We start from the raw sequence: 22,441 nt of genomic DNA on the forward strand, positions 1-22,441 counted from the left end.
TGAATTGAGAACCCTAGAGGTCAAATAGAAAACATTTCAGAAAGTCTAACTATGCAAACTCAGACAGAACTAACGTCTAGACCATGCTGAAGAATGATAACTTCTGTGTCTTCTCTATGACAAGGCCTGTCTGATATAAATCACTGATTTTATTCTAATCACATTATGTCCTTGTTTTAGTTCATTATCTCCCCAGGTCATATGGCTAGAGATTTTCCAAGTGGAAAATCTCATTTTGAGATAATCCCTGTTTTATGTTCTTTCATTTATACTGGTAAGCCCTACAAATATTCTTCCTCTCTTCATCAAAAGAAACTATAACTTTTTATTATTTTATTCTAAAAATAGAGTAAATATATACTTAAAGGCACATCTGCTACTCAGCTCAAAACTTTGAGTGATTCTCTATCAAGACCTGTTACATGCTAGTGTTATTATTGAGTAGTTTGCAGTTAGAAATAGATGGTTGTTATTTTTATAAATTAATAAAGCATCACAAACTCTATATGACTGAATTTAAGATTATTGGCTTTTAAAATCTTATCCATTCAGTCTTCCCCATAATAATAGGATTTTTAATTCCTAATGTGAAGTCAGTGATTATAGTCCTCTGTTCCTCCTTTAACAAGGAAGTACCTCTGGGGGAGAGTCCTCATCTCTCTTAGTAGGTGGTGACAAGGCAAGTCAAAGCTCTGTCGTAATATTCTTACTTTTTTCCTTCTTCCAGGTATTAAGAAAAATACAACAGGGTCTGCCATGCTCAGAATCTCTTCCTCATGACTCTGCAATCAGAATTTTCTTACCCATTTCACAGTACAAGGAGGAGCAATCCTAGCCCCAAATTTGACCACTCTTTGAACCTCTGTGGCAACAGTCTATAAGAGGCACACTAACGGCAGTCATGGAGGACACCAGTTTCAACGAGGAGAATTTACTTCAGCAAAAATGAGGCTCAGGGAAACATAAGGACGACTCAGAACAAAGACTCTGCTCTGGGTTTATGATGCTTGTGCTTTGCAAAATACAAAGAAAACTGAATTCGATGACAAACATTTAGACAGCCTATCCCAAATTTAATTCATAAGTTGTCTAATGTCAACAGGACCTTAAATAAGGCCTCTAAAAGCAAACTTGCCAATGTCTGATCAATATAAATATGATTCTCACATAGGAAATTTTTAATAAGTAGCTCATATAAGTACATGGATCCCTCAGTGTAAAAAAATAAAATTGTTCCTTTTTGGGACTCTCATAAAATCTTTCATGTGAAATACAATTATGGGGTCCCAATAACCTGTCACATACGGGTCCAGGTGCTGGTCTAAGCTTAGCCAAAATCTGCTGATTATTCTCTGCATTTGACCTGAACTATTCGAAGTCTTACAACTTTTCAGTAAGATGGTTATATACTTCGAACAAACAAATGCAAAGCAGTGGGGGAATAACCATAATGGACATTTATAAACATTGTTATGAACGTGTAGGAAAAGGAGCACTAAAGTTTGTCTGAGAGAGGCTGATGAGGCTTCACAGAAAGGGGAGCATTTAAGCTGGAGGCTGAATGACGGCTGAGGAGAGCCAAGCACGCACATTGATGAGAAACCCATTTATTGCCAGTGCAAAGGCCTACACCATGAAGAAAGTCATTATGACTTGAGTAACCAACAGGTATTTCAGAATTTTAATTTTAATTTGAGATGTAAGGGGTAGAAGTAGGGGAAAGAACGGAGGATGATGGCCAGGAGAAAGCCAGCAGATAGCCACGGGCTAGATAACAGCAGGGCTAGTAAGGCATGCAAAGGAATTTCTATCTGAAGAATTTTGAGGATTAGATTTTCATGTTAAAAAGATTACTCTGGACAAATGATGTAAGACTGAAGAAGAGAAAAGGTATTATACTCATATAAGTAAAAGCTGATGGTAGCCTGAATTAAGTTGAATGTGGTTCTAAAGGAGGAATAGGTTCAAGAGATACTTAGTCAGAAGAATGTATAAGCCTGGCAATGGACTGCAAGACAGATGAGAGAGAGAAATCTGGGATATGTCCCAGGTTTTTGGCTTGAGTGATTGAGTGGATTAAAGTCATGATAGGTTGGTTTTAAAAACGATGAACCAGAGAAGCCATGGAATGTCTAGGCAGAAAACCACTTGGCAATTAGATATCCAGGAGAAAATTTCAGAAGAAGCATTTGGACTTGAGAAAGACCAGCCTACAAGGAAGATTAGAAGCCATGACAGTAGGTGAAAAGATAAGGGAGAATAGGGCAGATGTCCAGAATGACCTTGTCCAGAAACCCATCTTGAATCAAACGAGGAGGATAGGACTAAAGGAAAATAATGCCAAAAGGATTGGAGAATTTTTTAATTGAAATTTTGTTAGGAAGTTGTATATAGAATATAATATTGCATATGGTAGAGAAAAAATTTCAACAACACAAAACACACACTCTCTCTCTTTCTTTCAAGTTCTGTTAGTGGTGGCTGCTGTCACTTCTCTGTCTTTTTCTTTTTTTCTCCCCAACTAACAATCCTTCTGACCCCTGGCTCCTACTGTCCTACTTCATGGACAGGCATACTCTCCTAGGTCTCTGAGTTTTTCATTTTGTATACAGATCTACTATTCTATTCTATTCTACTAATCTATTCTACTAATCTAGTAGATCTACAGATCTACGAATACTATTCTATTCTATTCCTTAACAACAACAAAAAGAGGATGGGGCTGGGTGGCTCAGCTGGTTAAGCATCCGCTTTCGGCTCAGCTCATGATCTCAGGGTGCTGGGATCCAGTCCTAAGTCAAGCTCGCTGCTCATAGGGGAGTTTGCCTCTCCCTCTGCCTGCCGCTCCCCTTGCTTGTGCTTTCTCTCCCTCAAATAAATAAATAAAATCTTTTTTAAAAAGGTTAATTTCTTGGCATTACCTTCAGAAGGAATGTGACAAAATGACAAAGATTATAAATAACTGATTTTAAGCTTTTCCCAGACACATTATTTTTATGTATAAAATCATCATTATAAAACAGAGACCTCTTTGGTTTCATGATATTCTTATATTTTAGATCTTATTCAACTTGCAAATAAATGTTCAGTACTCAGCTACTGAAATCTAACAAAGATTGAATCAATGATGAGCATCTCAGACATAAAGATATTTTTCTGCAAAGAGATATTTATAAAATATATTTTCATCAAAAATTAGAGAAAAAGGCAGCAGGTATGTGTTTGGTTTTAATTGTTTAGCTTTTCACCATACTCACCACAGGAATGATGTCATTTTATAGGAGAATGCATAATTCTGAACAACTCCCCAAACATCATCAACTATAATAAATTCCAAGTACCATCTGGCAATTTGTAATTTTGTTGGGGGGTTCTCTTATCTATAGCCATCTGAATCAAGGTAATAACATTCACTTATTACCAGGGTATTACCTTAGAATATAGAGTTTCAGAGAAATTGCATTTGGGCTAAATAAAGACGAATACTCACAAATCAAATTCCCTAATGATTCTAATATGTCTAGATCTAAAAGGAAGACCCAAGAATCTGCATTTTTAACCAGCATACAGTTGACTCTAATGCATGGTCACAAGAATCATCTGTTATGCCTAGTAATTCCCAGGCACCACTGCACACTTACTAAACCAGAAACTTCTGACAGTGTTCCTGTAGCCAGAGAATTCACATCTTTGTAAGAGTACTGGTGATTGTTCTCATCAGGTAAGGGTGGGAATCACTCCCTTAATGTGTATCTGTCTTAGCAGATCATTGCTGCAGCGCACTGTTATGCAGACTCCATTATCACATTATTAAATTTTTCCTCAGCTAAAATCAAAACAATCCTGAATGATTCATTGTAATTCAAAGCATAACCCTGAGACTTTTTCCAACTAAATTAATCTGTTTTATTCTATCTAAATAATGTAATTTAGGTATATGAAAATATCATCTTTCAACTGCATTTTTAATTTGCCTGCCGTAAACATCCTGTAATGTGGGATATGAAACATTGTCATGCTATAGATGATAGTGTGGATACCTAGAGATGAAGTGACTTAACCACAGTCCCACTGCTGTTAAGAGTTTCTGTCTCCCTCTCCCCCATCTCTCTCTCTCTCAAATAAGTAAATAAATCTTAAAAAAAAAAAAAAAAGAATAGCTACAGAGTATTAGCCCATCTCATCTGGGAACAGGATATTTGACATGAATGTCTGTCGGTTATATTTAGCATATATTACCATATATATATATATATGTATATATATATATATATATATACATATATATATATATAGCATCACCTATACAACTCTGATCTGAGGTATAACCATACTCTGAGTTTGAAAACTACCCCAGAGGCGCTGGAAGCCTGGTAAGATGGTAGAATGTATGTCTTCAACATTGTACTTTTTAATCAGACACAAGTGGTACAATGACAAGTGGTAACTGCTACCTATGACTTCCAGGGCCAACCATGATACACATGCAAAGATGGGCTTAAAGGTTAGGGCTGGAATGTTCTTTCAGGGTGATGATCAAGTACTGATAATTCCATAGCACCTGAGGACAATGATGCATCCATTAGAAAAATATGAATTTGAAGGAGTTATATCTTGCTGCTTCCACGTGGCTTTGAAAAAATTACTGCTCATGTGCAACAGTATAGAATTTATCTTTTGCCAGTTTTTTTAATCATGTTCTATCTCTCTTTAAAAAAATACCTCAGGGACTGAAGCATTTAAACTGGGATGAAACTTGAATGTCTCTATTTTCCACTTGCTTAACCAAATCTTATAATTCCTTCAAGCTACATTCTTCCCAAATTATCCTTAAAGACTTGAGTGATCTCATGTACTCACAATAATCCTTCATAGAACTTACTGCCTGTTTCAAAACTGTGATCTATATCATATGTTAACCAGGCTATTAGTTTCATTTTCAAGAGAGTGTGTTTGTCCCTCCAGTGCCCATGACGGATTCTAAAATTTGTCTGCCTGGTAACCCCCGTGCTTCCAGTTTATCTTTTTTACCTTCTGCCAAATTTTCTTGATACCATAGGTCACCTGCTAAGAATTGTTCTCTGGTACCTCCTGTAGACTGCCCACTTAGCTGGACTCCCCCACACTATGTGGACATGACTTACCATAAGAAGTCTTTCTACTCCTTGGAGGTTAGTCACGGGGACTACCAATAAACAATATATTGGGGGCACCTGGGTGGCTCAGTCCTTAAGCGCCTGCCTTTGGTTCAGGTCATGATCCCAGTGTCCTGGGATCGAGCCCCACACTGGGTTCCCTGCTCAGCAGGAAGCCTACGGGAAACCTTGTCCCTCTCCAACTGCTTGTGTTCCCTTTCTCACTGTCTCTGTCAAATAAATAAATAAAATCTTTAAAAAATAATAATATATTGAGATTCCCCTTGGATTATCTGTCTTCCCACTAGGTCAGGTGATGTCATTAGTACAAAATGTTGACAGTAAATAAAACAAAGATTCCGCCTCTTAGGCACATATCATGAAGACAGTAGGCATTTATGGTTAATCCAGGTATAGCCTAATATCTAAGCCAATTATTCCATGGTATCATGTGGGACTGACAACAGGAATTGCCATTACTGTGTTTTCAAGGAGGAGTGTAACCCTTGAGTAAGAAAAATGGAGATGGAAAATAATTGTGAAGAAGTGTTTAAAATACTTTGGAAAAAGTTAGATAAAGTATTCCCCAAACTGAAGACCATGTTAAAACTGGTGGCCAGACATTTAAACAGCCCTTTCCTTCTAAGTAGCCTATAAATAAAATCAGTCAGAACAGCTTATCCAGTAAATATATGCCAACTTGTCAAAATACCACTGCTATTTCATTAAAATAGGTTCATGCTTGTTGCTCTGCCTTATGTTCTCAAGTGACTGATTCCACTTTCAATAGCTGTGACCTCAAAAGCGGTGCCCAACTGAAGTCAGGTGATTGGAGTTTTAAAATAAAGTCTGCCAAAAGTCATCATGTCTTCTATTAAACTAGTCAACCTACTTCTGAGAACCATGCATGAAACAAAAAACACACACATTTTGGATGTTACAAGGTGAAATGTTTCTAGGATGCAATTTTCATAATTATTTTTTCAGTGCATTAGGAATTACTTTTCAGGAAATATCACTTTTCTCTAAGTGCTTTTTGACTAGACCAAAGAGTCCTTTTGAACACTTAACTGAGCAATTCATTCAGATTTTTATTTGGATATTTAATTATAGTAAAATCACAATTCAGTGAAAATGACCTAATCTAATATTATTGATGGCTCATTCTCCTGCTGTTGGTAAATATTTTGCTTCTTGAAAAATCTCATGTTATTTGGCTTTTCTGAAATAATGCTGCAATCATTCATTTATTTATTCTTTCCTTCAAAACATATGGTAAAACTAATGCATTGAGTAAGGGCTAACTGTGGGAGTGAAAAAATAGAAAAAAACATGTTTTTCTCCTTGAGCAGCTCACATGTTACAGGAAATATGTGAGTAAATAAATATGAAGGTACTAGGCAGGTATGTAGATAAATTACAAGAAAGAGAAGTATTGAAAAGATTTATCAACAGTGTGAGGATTCACCAAGATACAGTCCTTGAATCTTCCTTCTTCTCTTTAAGAGTCTTTCTTCTAGAAAATTTCTTGCATCTCCTTGAAGCACATAAAGCTGATACCATATATGTATGTTTTATATTATGTACCTATTTATATACATAAATCTAAAAGGCACACATAACAGTAGGTGATGAGGAGAAACTTTCTAGAGGAGAGGATACTAAAGAGAAGAGGTTCAAGGCAACACCTTTCTGTACTTACCTATAAATTCCCAGAAACTTATCTTCTCACAGCTTCCTCTGCCTCCTGGGCACTCTGTTCAGCAGATGCTATCTTAATGCTAGACTACACTGATCCAGCTGTAAAACTCAACAGCTTTTAATATTCCCTACACTAATCCCCTAGGGTTTAATTATGTAAAGTATTTAGGAGAGACAAAGACTGCATGGAAACTTAACAAGAGATATAACACTTGATCAGTCTCCATGATCATTACCATTGATTAATCCCACCTCTCTCTACCCATCGATCCACACTGGAGAATTTTACTCGTTCCTCAAGTTATCCCCACTTATACCCATCTTTCTGGCTCCACACCTCTCCTCCCTATCTCCCCTTCCCCAAACCCCCCAACTAGTCCTTCTCTTCCTTCTCTCATTCTCTTTCTTCCTATCTAGTTAAAAAGCACAGAATGTTCTTTATGTTATGAAGACGAAGTTCCTTTATTTTAAAGCCTTCATAACAGCAACTAGATCTTAGGATGGTAGGGGAGATGAATTTTAAAAGTGGCAAAGGTAGGACTATTTGCTTTTTACCTCAATAAAAAGTTCTTCTAAAGACAGTTTTCCTAAAATGTCTTTTCTACTCATATTCATTCTATTAGATTATGAATTCCTTTGTGATTACAAACTCCTGTGGACTGTATCATTAATCTTTTTTTCCTTTCCCTCTGTCCTGTGTCTCCAGCACCTGATGTGATATACAGTGGGAATGAATTTGTAAATGTTTTGTTTACTTTTTTATGTCATTCTTTAACAGTATTTTTCCAATTTTATTGAGGTGAAATTGATAAAATTAGAATATACTTAAACTGTACAATATGATGATTTTATATATATACATTCTGAAATGAGTCTCACCATCAAGTTAATCAACATTTCCATTACCCCATGTAGTTACTTTTTTCATGAGAATGCTTAATATGTATTCTTTTAGTAAACTGCAAGGATACAAGATAGTATTTTTAATTACAGTCACCATGTTGTACATTACATCCTCTGAACTTACTCATCTTATATTTGAAAGTTTGTAACTTTTTATCAACCTCTCCCTATTTTCCTCAACACCTGGCAACCACCATTCTACTCTTTGTTTCTATGAGTTTGGCTATTTTTTTAACTTGAGTATAGTTGACACACAATGTTACATTACTTTCAGGTATACAACATAGTGATTCAACAAGTCTCTACATTATACTGTTCTCATCACAAGTATAGCTACCATCTGTCACCATACAATGTTATTAAATATTATTGAATATATTTACCTATGCTGTTCTTTTTATTCCTGTACTTACTTATTCTATAACTGGAAGGCTGTATCTTCCACTCTGCTTCATCCATTTTGCCCATCTCCATCTCCTCCTTTATGACAACCATCAGCTTGTTCTCTGTATTTGCAGGTCTAATTCTACTTTTTGGTTTTTTTCCCTTAGTTTTGTTTTTTAGATTCCATATATAAAATGAAATCATATGATATTTGTCTTTCTCTGTCTGACTTATTTCATTGGCATAATACCATCTAGGTCTATTCATGATGTTGCAAATGGCAAGCTCTCATTTTGTTTTCATGGCTGAGTAATAGTCCGTAATATACAACGCACGTTCTTTATCCATTCATCTATAGATAGACATTGGGGTTCTTCCATATCTTGGATATTGTAAATAGTGCTGCAATAAACATAGAAGTACGTCTATCTTTTCAAATTAGTGTTTTCATTCTCTTTGGGTAAATACCTATAGTGGAATTATCGGATATGATATTTCTATTTTTAATTTCAATAATCATCAGGTAAATGTGAATCAAAGGCACAGTAAGATATCACCTTACACCTATTAGAATGGATAGAATAAAAAAGACAAGAAATAACAAGTGTTGGGGAGGATGTGGAAAAAAAGGAACCCTCATGCACTGCTGGTGGGAATGCAAACTGGTGCAGCCACTCTGGAAAACAGTACAGAGGTTCCTCAAAAAATAAAAAATAGAATTCACCAATGTTTTCTGAACGTAATGGATCAAAACTGAATTCTTACTGTGATGATTATAATACTACTCTTTGCTGGAGAAAATTGTCTTTTTGTTTTGTCTTTTCAAACTTTAGCTGCCTATCCTTCTATTGTCATCTCTTCTTTGAAGTTTTGTCCTACTATTCTGTCTACACTGACCTCTTCCTCTCTCTCTCTCTCTTTTGAGTAGGTGGACTCCTAGGACACCTTTTTTTTTTCTTTGATTACAGTACATTACATTTTTAACTATTACATAATTTAGGTATATCTTTTCTTCAATCTAACGAGAGATCAATGGATGGAACATAACTGCAAATTAGGCACTTATGCAATGAACTAAAGGAATAAAAAAATCAAAGGCAAAATTATAAATATTAAACAGAATTTGAGATAAGATTTCCTCAGAGAGAATTGTAAAAATTCTCATGTGATTTATATGAGTCACATATTATATTTTACTAGCATCTATTTATGCTTTAGTTCTAGTGGTTTTACTAAAATGACAGAAAAATGTGACATAACAAATGATTTTTATGATAAATGTAGAAAAATCCTACTTAATAGTCATAAAAATAACCATATGTTCTCTACAAGTTTTCAGAATTGACCTGCTATGTTAGGGTAAAATCTTTACAGAAGTAGTGCCATTTTCTAAAGGTTTCTTTTCTTTTTTAACCCCAAACTAAATATCTTTTGATAGTATAAGTTGAATTTTTCTAGTTTTAGAAAAGTCTATTGTTTTTAAATCACTTAAATAAGTCTAATGAGAAAAAAAATCTTTTAATAAAACTATTCCCTCCATTTCCACTAATTATTCTACTTTTCTATTTTTCTTTTGTCTGAAATGTGTGAATATGGAATGAAGCAGACCACAGTTTAGTTGGTTTTGGACTTGTTAGGATATTTGTATTAAATATTTTTAAATATCTTGAACATATACGTCTTCCAAGGCTCTGCTTCCTAAAACTCATTCTCCTTCTTAAATGCTCATGCACTAGTTCCCAAAATTTCAACATGAGGCTCCCAAAGGGGGACAGAGTTTGCATGAGACTCAGTGCTCAAATGTCACTTCTTTATCCTCAACAAGCAGTTATTACTCTGGGCATACTGCTGCCCATGTGAGACTCTGTGGTAGGGAGACTCCAGGGATATATGGTTATAAGCTACAGTTCCTGCTCCCCAGAGCAGGAAAAAAGTGACGTAGTGATTTGTAGTCCAGGTAAAAGGTGCTGCAGGAATTCCATGGAGGAAGTGATTACATGGTTTTCATGAGAGGGAATTGGCACGGTGCTCAATGGCAGGGTCTAGGTGAACAGAGCAGAAGGAAACATATTTGGAGAAAAAAAGACATCCTGGAATAAGTGTGCTGTGGTCAGGGGCCAAACAACAAGCCCTTTGGTCTGCAGTAGAGCTAGAACCTAGGAGACAGGTGAGAGAAACACAGCCAGAGCCAGATCAGGGAGGCACTGAGCGCACACTCTTGGGGTCTGTATTTTATTCGTGGACAATGTGGAGTGACTGTGGCTGAGAAGAGGCATGGACAGAATGGAATTTCAGATTAGAGTGTATGGGACAAGGGGACTTCTGGAAGTATCCACAGGAAGTTATTTTACAGTTGTAGAGAGGAGAGTCAATACTGAATAGAAGTAGAGAAACGAGAAGGAAGGATTATGCTACAAGAGACATAGCAAAAGAGAAATCTACTGGCCTGGCCAGCTGACTCGGTACTGAAGGACAGAGAAAAAGAGTTAAGGGCCCTAACTCTTGGGCCTCCTTTTGGACTCTTCCTCATATTAGACATCAACTAATTTGGCTTTTAAGGCCCAGTATCTCTCTGCTCTTCTGTGGACTCACCCCCAGTCATTTCGCTGGTGGGTGTGATCCAGTCCTTGCAATCCTTTCCCCAGGAATGTGAAATTAAGCTTGACAACTAGAGAGTGGTCTCCCTCTGAGGTGCTGGCTGTAGCCACTTTCTTCCACGTGAACTGGGAAGCTCAAAATCCTACTTTAGAATAAGAGAAGAAAACGAAACAGAAGTTTAAAAAAAAAAAAAAAGGAGGAAAGATGGAGAACGAAAGCTAGGTCTGGGTTCCCTGGTACACTTTGGTCTCTGCTTTCATGTGTCCCTAAAAAGGAACTGCGTCAGTCCTGTTTAATTCTGTAGGACATCCTTACATTGCAGTGATACATTCTCCCTTTGATGGAGCTAGCTTGGCAGGGTTATTTGTTACTTGCAGCCAAAATGGTCCAAACTGATACATTCCTCAGCACGAACTGTTTTCAGTCACTCGGTGCTCGAGCTACTGTCTGAACATTTGAGCACTCGACTGACTCCACATGTTCATGTCCCTTCTTTCATCTAGAATGCCTTCCCCTTCCTAGTCCTGCTGACTCTGCCTGCATAAATCCTGACTATCCTTCCTTTCTTCTAGCCCTCTTTACTAAGTACTTTTTTGAGTGAGTCCATAACACCTGTAAATTGTAATGTTACATTTTCCCTCTCGAGTCTCTGATTTTAGTGACCTTATTGGAACAATAATTAAAACAATGTAAAAGAGGGTAGAAGGTGACAGATAGTACTATGAAGTCAGGAAATGTATACTCTCACATATACAAATTTTTAAAAAAATCTAAAAGACGATGGTTTTACTTGGCTACTAATAACTGTGACTAGGTCATTTGACCAAAGCAGATACTTCACGCAAGGAAGTGTATCATTTAAGAGTATTAGATGAAAGAAGATAAGAACAGCCTCTAAACAAGTAATGCATCATGCATTATTGCACAGTGTTTCAAGTTTGATTTTATGAGTATCCAGAGGACATCGTATAGCAAGTAAGAGACAGATATGGAACCTACCATGCTTTCTTAATTTGTCCACTATGCTAAACTAGCCCACAGAAAATAAAAAATACATCAATTTTTAGGTGAGACAAACATTCAATTTCATATAATGTTTTAAATTGATAACATATTTTAAATTGTTATCCACTAAAATAGCAATATACTCTAGGAACCGTCTTGAACCTAATGCCTGGGCTATATTATATAGCAAAAAAAAAGAAAACCAAACCAAAACCAAACTGTTATTCTCTTTTAAGATACTACAGAATATCACTTCTTTGCCTCTAGAAATGAGAAAACCAATGTGCCATCTGTGAAATCTCACATAAATTTGGAACACAACGGTGTTTACCTTCCCTTCAGCGACTGTGGCCTTTGTTCTGGTAACTTACAATGCCTCAGAGGGGAAAACCCCAACTGCCTCCTAAAGCCAATAAGAAGTCTAGCCAATGAATGGACATTTAATGAACGAGATAAAGTGCCAAGAAATAGTTAATGTTTCTTTCAGCCTCATACAAAGGAACATTCCTCCATTTGGGGGTCCTAAGACCCCAAAGCATCCTCGGCAGATCACACAAGTAGCAGTGGTTAGAGAAATGCTATTGTACAAACAATCTGGTGCTGAGCAGGGCAGAAATATTGTTTACATGAAAATGGAATGATCCCTAGTGAGTACCAAAAGAAAGTGATAATTTCCATAACCAGAAAAAGCATTTTTACATCATTCCATTTCAACTGCTATAAAACCCTGAGTTGCTCTGGCAATTGCTTATCCCTGCCTTGCTGGCTTTACATCATCCTCGTCTCTGTAGCTTTTCATTTACTAAATGACAGGGGTTTTTGTTGTTGTTCTGCCTTGTTTGGAAGCCTTGGCAGAAAACATCACCATGCTGCACGGTTTCTCAGGGCCCACCTTGCAATGTTCATACAATGGATTTTTGGTGCTCCTTTCATAAAACCCCAGCTGGCATCTCCTCCCAGTAAAACTGATGAAACCATGATCAGAGAAGACCCCACTTCTTTAGCTTTGTGGAATTTTCACTGTACATACAGTGTTAGTTATATTGGTTAACAAAGCCTAGAGCGGCTTTAGGGAGAGAAGGGAAACGGGGAAAACACTTACCTGCATTACAATAAGGAGGTCAAAGACCAAGATAAAAGAAGCCAGGAATGCTCTGGAAACTTCATCACTGGGCAAAAAACCTCGATTCAGCTTATCCCAGCTGATCCAGTCAGTTGTAATGACAAGTACCACCACAGAAGTCAGAGTAAAGAGAACAGTCCTGCAAGGAACAAGACGTTCATTAAAGAACATGAGACATAATGACGTAGACAGGGAAGATTGCATGCGATCTGTGCTGTATTCGGTGCCTACCCTTTGCCACGTACCCTTTGCCAAGGCATATTCACCAAAATGAAGACGAACAAAGAAGTAAATTAAGTGCTTTCTTCCAAAAGCAATTAAAAAAAGGTATGATAGCATCCACCCCAAGATCTTCCCTTAAGAACATGAAGACAATGATTATAGAACAAATAATTGTCCACCAAAATATTACAAATGGCCTTGGCTAGTGCAATATGTGTCCCAAAGAGAACAGTGGTGTGTAGCTCTCATTACATGTGCATCATTTACTGAAGGTAGCAGACATGCCTGTGTAAGAGCATAAGGCAGATGGTGAGTGACTGAGTTGAGTCTTAGAATTCTATTATTGTCCTACAAAAGAGAGGGATAGTGAGACCAATCCCATCATAATCCTCACAGCCTGAGGAGTTCCATGGAACACACTTACATGCCAACAGTGTAGCCATTTCTCCTCATAGGTCGTGGGTCATAGATAGCCTAGTGACCTGTCCAGGTCATACCATGTTTGATTACCCATTCCTTGTTATAAGATACTAGGGGCCCAACCTTATCTCTTATCTTTCTAACCCCCATAAAATCTTATATAATTATATCATATGGAATTCAACGAATGTTTTTGGGAGTTGTAACAATTAAGATTTTTATAAAAATCAGGTCCTTAAATTAAGCTTTATTTTTTTAATTTTTAAAAGATTTTATTTATGTAGTTGACAGAGAGGGCACAAGCAGGGGAAGCAGCAGGCAGAAGGAGAAACAGGTTCACTGCTGAGTAGAGAGCCCACTGTGGGACTCCATCCCAGGACCCTGGGATGATGACCTAAGCCGAAGGCAGATGCTTAACTAAGCCATCCAGGAGCTCCTCAAATTAGTCTTTAATATTGACATTCAAAGTAACTCTGAAATGTGTAATGTGCAAAGTAAATGAAAATGCAAAAATTTAATCTGCCAGAGAATTGCCTATAATGTAGTTTAGCTTCTGCTTGCAGAGCTATATTGGTATCTGGATATTGTTTGGAACTACAACGAGAAGTCTACGGCTATGCCGCCCTGAACATACCTGCTCATGTTTGAATTGTAAAAGAGAAAATAAAAAAAGAGTAATTATTTTGTATTTTACTTTCAATACAGTAAACTTTATTGAAAGACAGAAAAGAAAGAAAGAAAGGAAAGAAAAAGAAACAGAAAGGGGGAAAAAGGAAATTTTAAAAGGAGAGAAGAGAAGAAAAATGGAAAAAAATATATGGAAGTGAAATAACACCTTAGAAGAACACGAACCCATTTTGGAAATTACCTGTTTTTGCCCTCTGATGTCTGATGATAACTGACACAAAAAGACAGTAATATGGACCATCCTAGACCACCTCTTTAAAGTTGAACAAAGCAGATTTCTAAACCTAAATACTGAGTTTCCTTTTTACAACTTCTTATTCTGTAACAAGTTATACTTTGATAGAATGAAAGTAATGGACCCCCACTTAGATTTCCCACCCCAATAAATAGTAAAGATATATTTAAAATTTTTTTGAAAAATAAAAATTTCTAATAAAACTTAATAATTTTATTAAATTGCAAACTATCAAAAGCATTTCACACATGATCTCCAAAATATAAATTACAGATCATCTCAACTACCATTTAGAATACCTTTGATCATTTCCAGAAATTCAAATGGGTTAGTTAAGCATGGGAGGAATCCTAAATAACTATTATAATTCAATAGAAAGAAATAGCAAATACTATATGGTAAAACATAAGAATAAAGGGATTTTAAACAAATTTCTCTCCAGGTTAAGTCAATTTGTTTTTGTTTTTGTTTTTTTGTTCTGTGTCTTTGTCCTAAGCAAGTAAAAAGTTTATATATTTCATGAAATAAGATATCTCTGAATAGCATATATTGGCCCAATAGTTATCAGTCAGAACAATGCTCCTTTTATCATCCTTCTCCTCTACTCTTTTTTTTTTTTTTAAGATTTTATTTACTTATTTGACAGACAAAGATCACAAGTACGCAGAGAGGCAGGCAGAGAGAGAGGGGGAAGTAGGCTCCCTCCTAAGCAGACAGCCTGATGTGGGGCTCGATCCCAGGACCCTGAGACCATGACCTGAGCCAAAGGCAGAGGCTTTAACCCACTGAGCCACCGAGGCGCCCCTCCTCTATTCTTAATAAGACTTTCACCCTTATCAGGATGAGATGGCTTCTCTATCACCAGAATTTCATCCAAGGATCAGACATTATGAAAGGAATAAGTGCCCAGAAAGACATTCCAGTTGGATCTGCCTTTTTTTTTTTTTTAATTCCACTATAGTTACTATACAGGGTTATATTAGTTTCAGGTATACATTATAGTGATTCAACAATTTTATACTTTATGCAGTGCTCATCATGATAACTGTCCTCTTAATCCCTTTCACCTACTTCACCCATTCCCCCGCCGATCTCCCCTCTGATAACTATCAGTTTGTTCTCTATAGTTTAGAATCTCTTTTTTGGTTTGTCTCTTTATTTTATTTGTTTTGTTTTTAAAATTCCACCAGTGAAATCTTATGGTATGTATCTTTCTCTCACTGACATTTCACTTAGCATTATACTATATCCATAAATGTTGTTTCTAATGGCAAGGTTTCTTTTTTTTTAATGACTAATGTTCCATTGTATATGTATAAACCACCTCTTCTTTATCCATTCATCAATCAGTGGACACTTGGGTTGCTTCTGTGATTTGGCTATTGTAAATAATGCTGCAATAAACACAGAGGTGCACATATCTTTTGGAATCAGTGTTTTTGTATTCTTAGGGTAAATAACAAGTAATGTAATTCTGGATCATATGGAAATTCTATTTTTAATTTTTTTGAGGAATGTCCATACTGTTTTCCACGTTCACTGTACCAGCTTTCATTCCCACCAACGGTGAGCCAGGGTTCCTTTTTCTCCATATCCTTCTTGAATTTTTCATTTTAGCCATTCTGACAAGAATGAGGTGACATCTCATTGTCGTTTTGATTTGCACTTCCCTGAGATGAGTGATGTCTAGCCTCTCTTCATGTGTGTTAGCCATCTGTATGTCTTCTATGGAGAAATGTCTCTTCATTTCTTCTGCCCATGTATAATTAGATCATTTGGGGGGTTTTGGTGTTGAATTTTATCAGTTTTTTATATATTCTGGATACTAACCCTTTATCAGATATGTCATTTGTGAATATCTTCTCCTACTCAATAGGTCATCTTTTAGTTTTGTTGGTTTGCTGTGCAAAAGCTTTTTATTTTGATGTAGTCCCAAGAGTATATTTTTGCTTTTGTTTTCCTTGCCTCAGGAGACATATCTAGAAAAATGTTCATATAGTTAATGTCAGAGAAGTTACTGCCTGTGCTCTCTTCTAGAATTTTTATGACTTAAGGTCTCACATTTAGGTCTCTAATCCGTTTTGAGTTTATTTTTGTGTATGGTATAAGAAAGTAGTCCAGTTTCATTCTTTTCCATATAGCTCACCCATTTTCCCAACACCAATTGTTGAAGAGACTTCTCTTTTTTCCATTGCATATACTTGCCTCCTTTGCCCAAGATTAACTGACCATATAATCTTGGGTTTATTTCTGGGCTCTCTATTGTGTTCCATTGATTCATGTGTCATTTTTTGTGCCAATACCATACTATTTTGATTACTATAGTGTTGTAGTGTATCTTGATATCTGGGATTGTGACACCTCCCATTTTGTTCTTTTATAAGATTGTTTTGGCTGTTTGGGGTCTTCTGTAGTTCCATACAAATTTTGGGATTCTTTGTTCATATTCTGTGAAAAATGCTGTTAGTATTTTGATAAGGATTGCATTAAATCTGTACATTGCTTTGGGTAGTATGGCCATTTTAAAAATATTTGTTCTTCCAATCCATAAGCATGGAATATCTTTCTAATTTTTGTGGTCTCTTCAATTTCTTTTTTCAGTGTTTTATAGTTTTCAGAGTATAGGTCTCACTTCCTTGGTTAAGTTTATTCCTAAGTATTTTATTTTTTGGTACAATTGTAAGTGAGATTTTCTTAATTTCCCTTTTGCCTCTTCATTATTAGTGTAAAAATGCATCAAATTTCTGTATATTTATTTTGTATCCTGTGAGCTTACTGAACTCATTTATCAGTTCTGGTAGTGTTTTGGTGAAGTTATTAGAGTTTTCTTTATATGGTATCATGTCATCTGCAAATAGTGAAAGTTTGACTTTCATTTGCATGATAAATCCTTTTCCTTCTCTCATTTTCAATTCACATTGCCTTGTAGGCAGGTTATGGATAGTTCTTGCTTTTTTATCCATTCCATTACCAATGTCTTTTGTTTTGAACACTTAAGTCATTCACATTCAAAGTAACTATTGATGGGTAGGTACTTATTGCATTTCATTACCTGTTTTATGGGGGTTTTTTGTACTTCTTCTCTGTTCCTTTCTTCTCTTGTTCTCTTCTCTCACAGTTTGCTGGCTTTCTTTGGTGATATACTTAGATTTTTTTTCTCTTCATTTTTTGCATATCTATCATATTGTTGTTTTTTAATTTGTGGTTACCATTAGGCTTATATATAAAATCTTATGCATCTAGAAGCCTATATTAAATTGAGGGTCACTTAAATTTGAACTCATTCTTTACTCCTCTCCCCTCCATGTTTAGGTATATGGTGTACTATTTTACATCCTTTTATTTTGTGATTCTTTTGACTGATTTTTATAGATATACTTAATTGAATGCTTTAGTGTTTCCTACTTTTCTGTTTTTTTTTAAGATTTTATTTATTTATTTGACAGACAAATATTTAATATTTCTTATAGGTCAGATTTGGTGCTCATTAATTACTTTAACTTTTGTTTGGGTAATTCTTTATCTTTCCTTCTATTCTGAATGATAGCATTGTTGGATAGACTATTCTTGGTTGCAGGTTTTCCCCTTTCAATACTTTGAATATATGATGCCATTCCCATCTGTCCTACAAAGTTTCTGCTGAAAAATCAGCTGAAAACCTTATGGGGTTTCCTTTGTATGTGACTGTTTTCTTTTCTCCTGCTGCTTTTAAAAATCTCTATTGCTCACTACCTTTTGTCATCTTAATGACTATTGGTATTGGGCCTTCTTGGGCTGATTCTTTTGGGGGCTCTCTGTGTCTCCTGGATTTAGATATCTGTTTCCTTCCCTAAATTTGTGAAGTTTTCGGCTATTATCTCTTCAAATAAATTTTCCGCTTCCTACTCTCTCTTTTTCTTCTAGCTTCTTATAATGCAAATGTTATTACACCTGATAGTGTTGTTGATTTCCCTAAGTCTATTTTCATTTGTTATTATTTTTTGTCTTTCCTGTTCAACTTGATTTCTTTTTATTAGTCTGTCCTCAAGGTCACTGATCCATTCTTTTGCTCTAGCTTACTATTTATTCTATGTAATGTGTTTTTAATTTCAGTTACTGAGTCTTTCATCTGTGACTGGTTCTTTTTGATATTTTCTATCTCTTTTTAAAAAAAATTTTTTTTTAATTTTTTTATCTCTTTGTTGAAGATCTCAATGAGGTCTTCCATTCTTTTCTCAAATCCAGCAAATATCTTTATGACCATTACTTTATTATTATTTATCTCCATTTTGTCTAGCTCTTTTGCTGTGATTCTGTCCTGTCCTTTCATTTGAGACATATTCCTCTGTCTCTTCATATTGTCTAACACTATGTGTCTGCTTCTGTGTGTTAGCAGTCAGCTACATCTCCTGCACTTGAGTTTAGTGGCCTTATGAGGAAGAGGTCTTGCCCTGCTGTGCAGTGTCCCTTGTTCACCAGAACCTAGCACTTCAGGAGTATCCTCTGTGCATGCTGCATGGGCCCTACTGTTTTAGCTGAGCCACATCTGCCTTCAATCCATTCATCTGCAATGGCTCTCTTTGTCTATTGTGGGTAGGGTTGGGACCCTGTGTTTTTAGTGGGCCAGCCTTGGGCTGGAGTTGAGTCAGATCAGGCATTTGCCAGAAATGCAGTAGCACTGAACTACAAGGTACTTTACCTGTGTTGTTCCTTGAGAAATTTTCACCGGTGGAAGGGCCTATAGTTAGACAAATACATGTGGTTATTTTCTACTCTCCTTGTGGTAGAAGACACTTTGGAGTGGTATTTGCTTTTGGGGGGGCTGTTTGCCTACTGCCAGTCTTGTGGCACCAGTTTGAATGGGCTGTGACCAAGGGCATCTTGGAGGAGGCATGACATGTGGTGCTAGCAAAGTCCATCCTCATCTACTGAGCAAGGGGACCTGCAGCCATCAGGGTAAACTCCTGCTAGGCCAGCTGGGTTAGAGGGGTCAGATCCACAGATGTGAGCATGGGTGGTAGGCACTATTAGCAAGCTAGGTGGAGAGTGTTGCTTTGTGCTGGTTCCTGAAGGTGTCCATATATCTAGGCAGGGGCCATGGAAGGAAATGGTGCCTAACAGTTCTTTTTTTTTCCTAGAGGGGTCTCCCAAAGATCCCTGGGATCTTTGTTCTGAGATTAGTAAATAAATCTCCTGCCTGTGTACCCCAGGCTCTGCTATATCTCAGCAGGACTGTTTGTTGTGCTGTCTCTTTACAGGTGGGGACTCTGCCCTTCTTGTCCTCCCAGAGCCTAGCCCACTGATTTTTAATGTTCCAGATCTTAAGCCCCACTGATTGTTAGGCCCCTCTGATTTTCAAAGATAAATGTTATAGAAATTTGTCTTCCCCACTTGGGTCCCTGGTGTTTGGGGTGCTTGGTGTGAGCATCTGCTCCTCTCCCCTCACCATGTCCCTTGTGTCACTCCCTCTTAGGGATAATTATGCAGGTCCCTTTGGCCCCAGACCACATCTCCACCCTTTCTATCCTCTTTAATGTGGCTTCTTCTCTATATTTAGTTGTAGAGTCTGTTCTGCCAGTCTTCAGGTCATTTTCTGGGTTACTTACACTGATGTGGGTGTTATCTAGTTATATCCATAAGATGAGGTGAACTTAGGATCCTCCTACTCCATCATCTTCTCCAGAAGTCTACAATCTAATATTTTTTAATATCACCCCTGTACTTTTCCTGAGATATACCTGGATCTCATTTTGTGAGGACAGTTGATTACACAGGAGTTCATACTCTAACGTTACCATTAGTCTAAATATATAAACTGGTAATGTAAAATTAAATATTCAAAGGCACATTTTAGGTGTCAAAAGTTTGGAATAAGTGTTTGCTAAGCTATCAGAAAACTCATCTCTTTCAAGATTTACAAAAGAGTTATTCTTATTCATGCTAATAATCTCATTGTGAATACAATCATTAAAATTAATCATTAAAACTTTTTGGTGGGGCGCCTGGGTGGCTCAGTGGTTAAGCCACTGCCTTCGGCTCAGGCCATGATCTCAGGGTCCCGCATCGGGCTCTCTGCTCAGCAGGGAGCCTGCTTCCTCCCCTCTCTCTGCCTGTCTCTCTGCCTGCTTGTGGTCTCTCTCTGTCAGATAAATAAATAAATAAAAATCTTAAAAAAAAAAAAAAGAAAAACTTTTTGGTACTTGGAATTTATCATGCCTGTTGTGTGAAAGCTTCCCAAGTTCATCTCTTGGATATTTGTTTTATTTGATATATTTTCAATTATCCAATATATAATTCTCTAAGCACTTTTCATAGATGTATTTCTGGCTTTATGAAGTACTTCTGCTTTGAAAGAGTATTGTTACAGATATCAAGGAAAAAGTTACTGGTAATATTTTATTACTCCAAATGGAAATTAAAGGAAGTATTCTGTCTGATATTTAATATTTACTACTATGAAAAGAATTAAAATGGCAATCATTAAATATGAAGGCATACAGCTCAGAGAAAGACCCCTTAAAATAAAGTCTCAAGCAAATGGAAAAAAGAAAGGAAAAAGAGTGACTGAAATACATTAATTAGTTGTTCCACTTAGAAAATGATACTTAGCCCCCTCTCTAGATAGAGCTATAGAAGGAAATGTATTGCACATGGTTTGTTTTTCTCAGTCACTTCTGGTAAAGAAGACTTGTAGACTTTACCATTCTGTGATAATTCAGTCAGAACACCAGTTTAAAAGAGCCATGACTCAGTTAGAATATACAGAAACACTTTTTTTTTTTTTACGTGAAACTGCTACAAAAGAAACAGCAATGGTAGCAAACTATTATTAGCATTATATGCCACTTATAATTGCCAGGCATTGATATAAGCACTTTACACAAATTAACTTGTATAATCCTTACTACAACCCTATTATCACCACCCCCAATTTACAAGGCAGAAACTGAGTCACAGAAAGTTCACCTGGGTTACAGACTTTATAAGTAACAAAATGTAAGATATAAATGACATAAAATGATTCTCATCCAGGCTGACTTATGATGATCTGTGTCACCTTTGTATGAATTGCCTCTCATAGGAAGCTCTTGAATATTATCCTCCTATAACTGTGTAGCTAAGGATTTGATTTATTTTCTTTTTCCACTACAAGTAAAATATTGGAAAATTATCATCCAAAAATACTTAACATTGAAAAGTAAAACTGACAGAGACTGACAAGATCTGGCAGGGAATAGTTAAAAGGAATATTTTCAGTATGGAACCTCATAAATGCTGGCCATCAATGCAACATCCTTGGGTTTTTATTTAACCAATATGATTGAAAAGATGTTTACTCTGGACCACAATTCTTGGGGAGTTCCAGCTTCTCTTTTAAGTAGCATCCAATTAAACAATTATCTGGATTATTTCCTTTCACACTACAGCCAACCCCAGTAGGACACATTGGCTCATCAATTTCACTGTCTCTGGTTTCTGGCTACCAGTCAAATGAAAAGAACTCATACATAATTATCAGCTTGAGTGGTTAGTCTCAATTTCATGTTTTCAGATTTCTAGTTTGTTTGCTTTTCCTCAATTGTTGATTCCTTTTAGATTGATAAGAGTCTTTTTTTTTTAAAGATTTTTATTTATTTATTTGACAGACAGAGATCACAAGTAGGCAGAGGAGATAGGCAGAGAGAGAGGAGGAAGCAGGCTCCCCGTCAAGCAGAGAGCCTGATGTGGGGCTCGATCCCAGGACCCTGGGACCATGACCTGAGCTGAAGGCAGAGGCTTTAACCCACTGAGCCACCCAGGTGCCCCTGATAAGAGTCTTTTTAAAAAGTGGGGGGAGCTGGGTGATGGAGTTGGTTAAGCATCTGGCTCTTGATTTCAGATCAGATCATCATCTCAAAGTCATGATATCAAGCCTGGCATTGGGCTCCCTGCTCAGGGAGGTATCTGCTTGAGATTCTGTCTCTTTCTCCCTCTGCCTCTCCCACTCGTCCTCTCTCTTACACTCTCTCTCTAAAAATAAATTAATCAAACAAACAACTCTTACAGCAA

General features: G+C 36.6%; 1 protein-coding gene across 7 annotated transcripts in view; it reads right to left on the reverse strand.

Moving 5' to 3' along the window:
- Positions 1 to 22,441, reverse strand: part of TMEM117 (transmembrane protein 117) — a 515,843-nt gene that overhangs the window by 94,017 nt on the left and 399,385 nt on the right. For all 7 annotated transcript variants that reach the window (XM_047742336.1, XM_047742332.1, XM_047742334.1 and 4 more), the window contains one exon: positions 12,829 to 12,988. In XM_047742336.1, the coding sequence (XP_047598292.1) occupies positions 12,829 to 12,988 (160 nt within the window). The remainder of the gene's footprint in view (positions 1 to 12,828; positions 12,989 to 22,441) is intronic.

Source organism: Lutra lutra, chromosome 8 (assembly GCF_902655055.1).
Source record: "Lutra lutra chromosome 8, mLutLut1.2, whole genome shotgun sequence".
NCBI classification, from domain to species: Eukaryota; Metazoa; Chordata; class Mammalia; order Carnivora; family Mustelidae; genus Lutra; species Lutra lutra.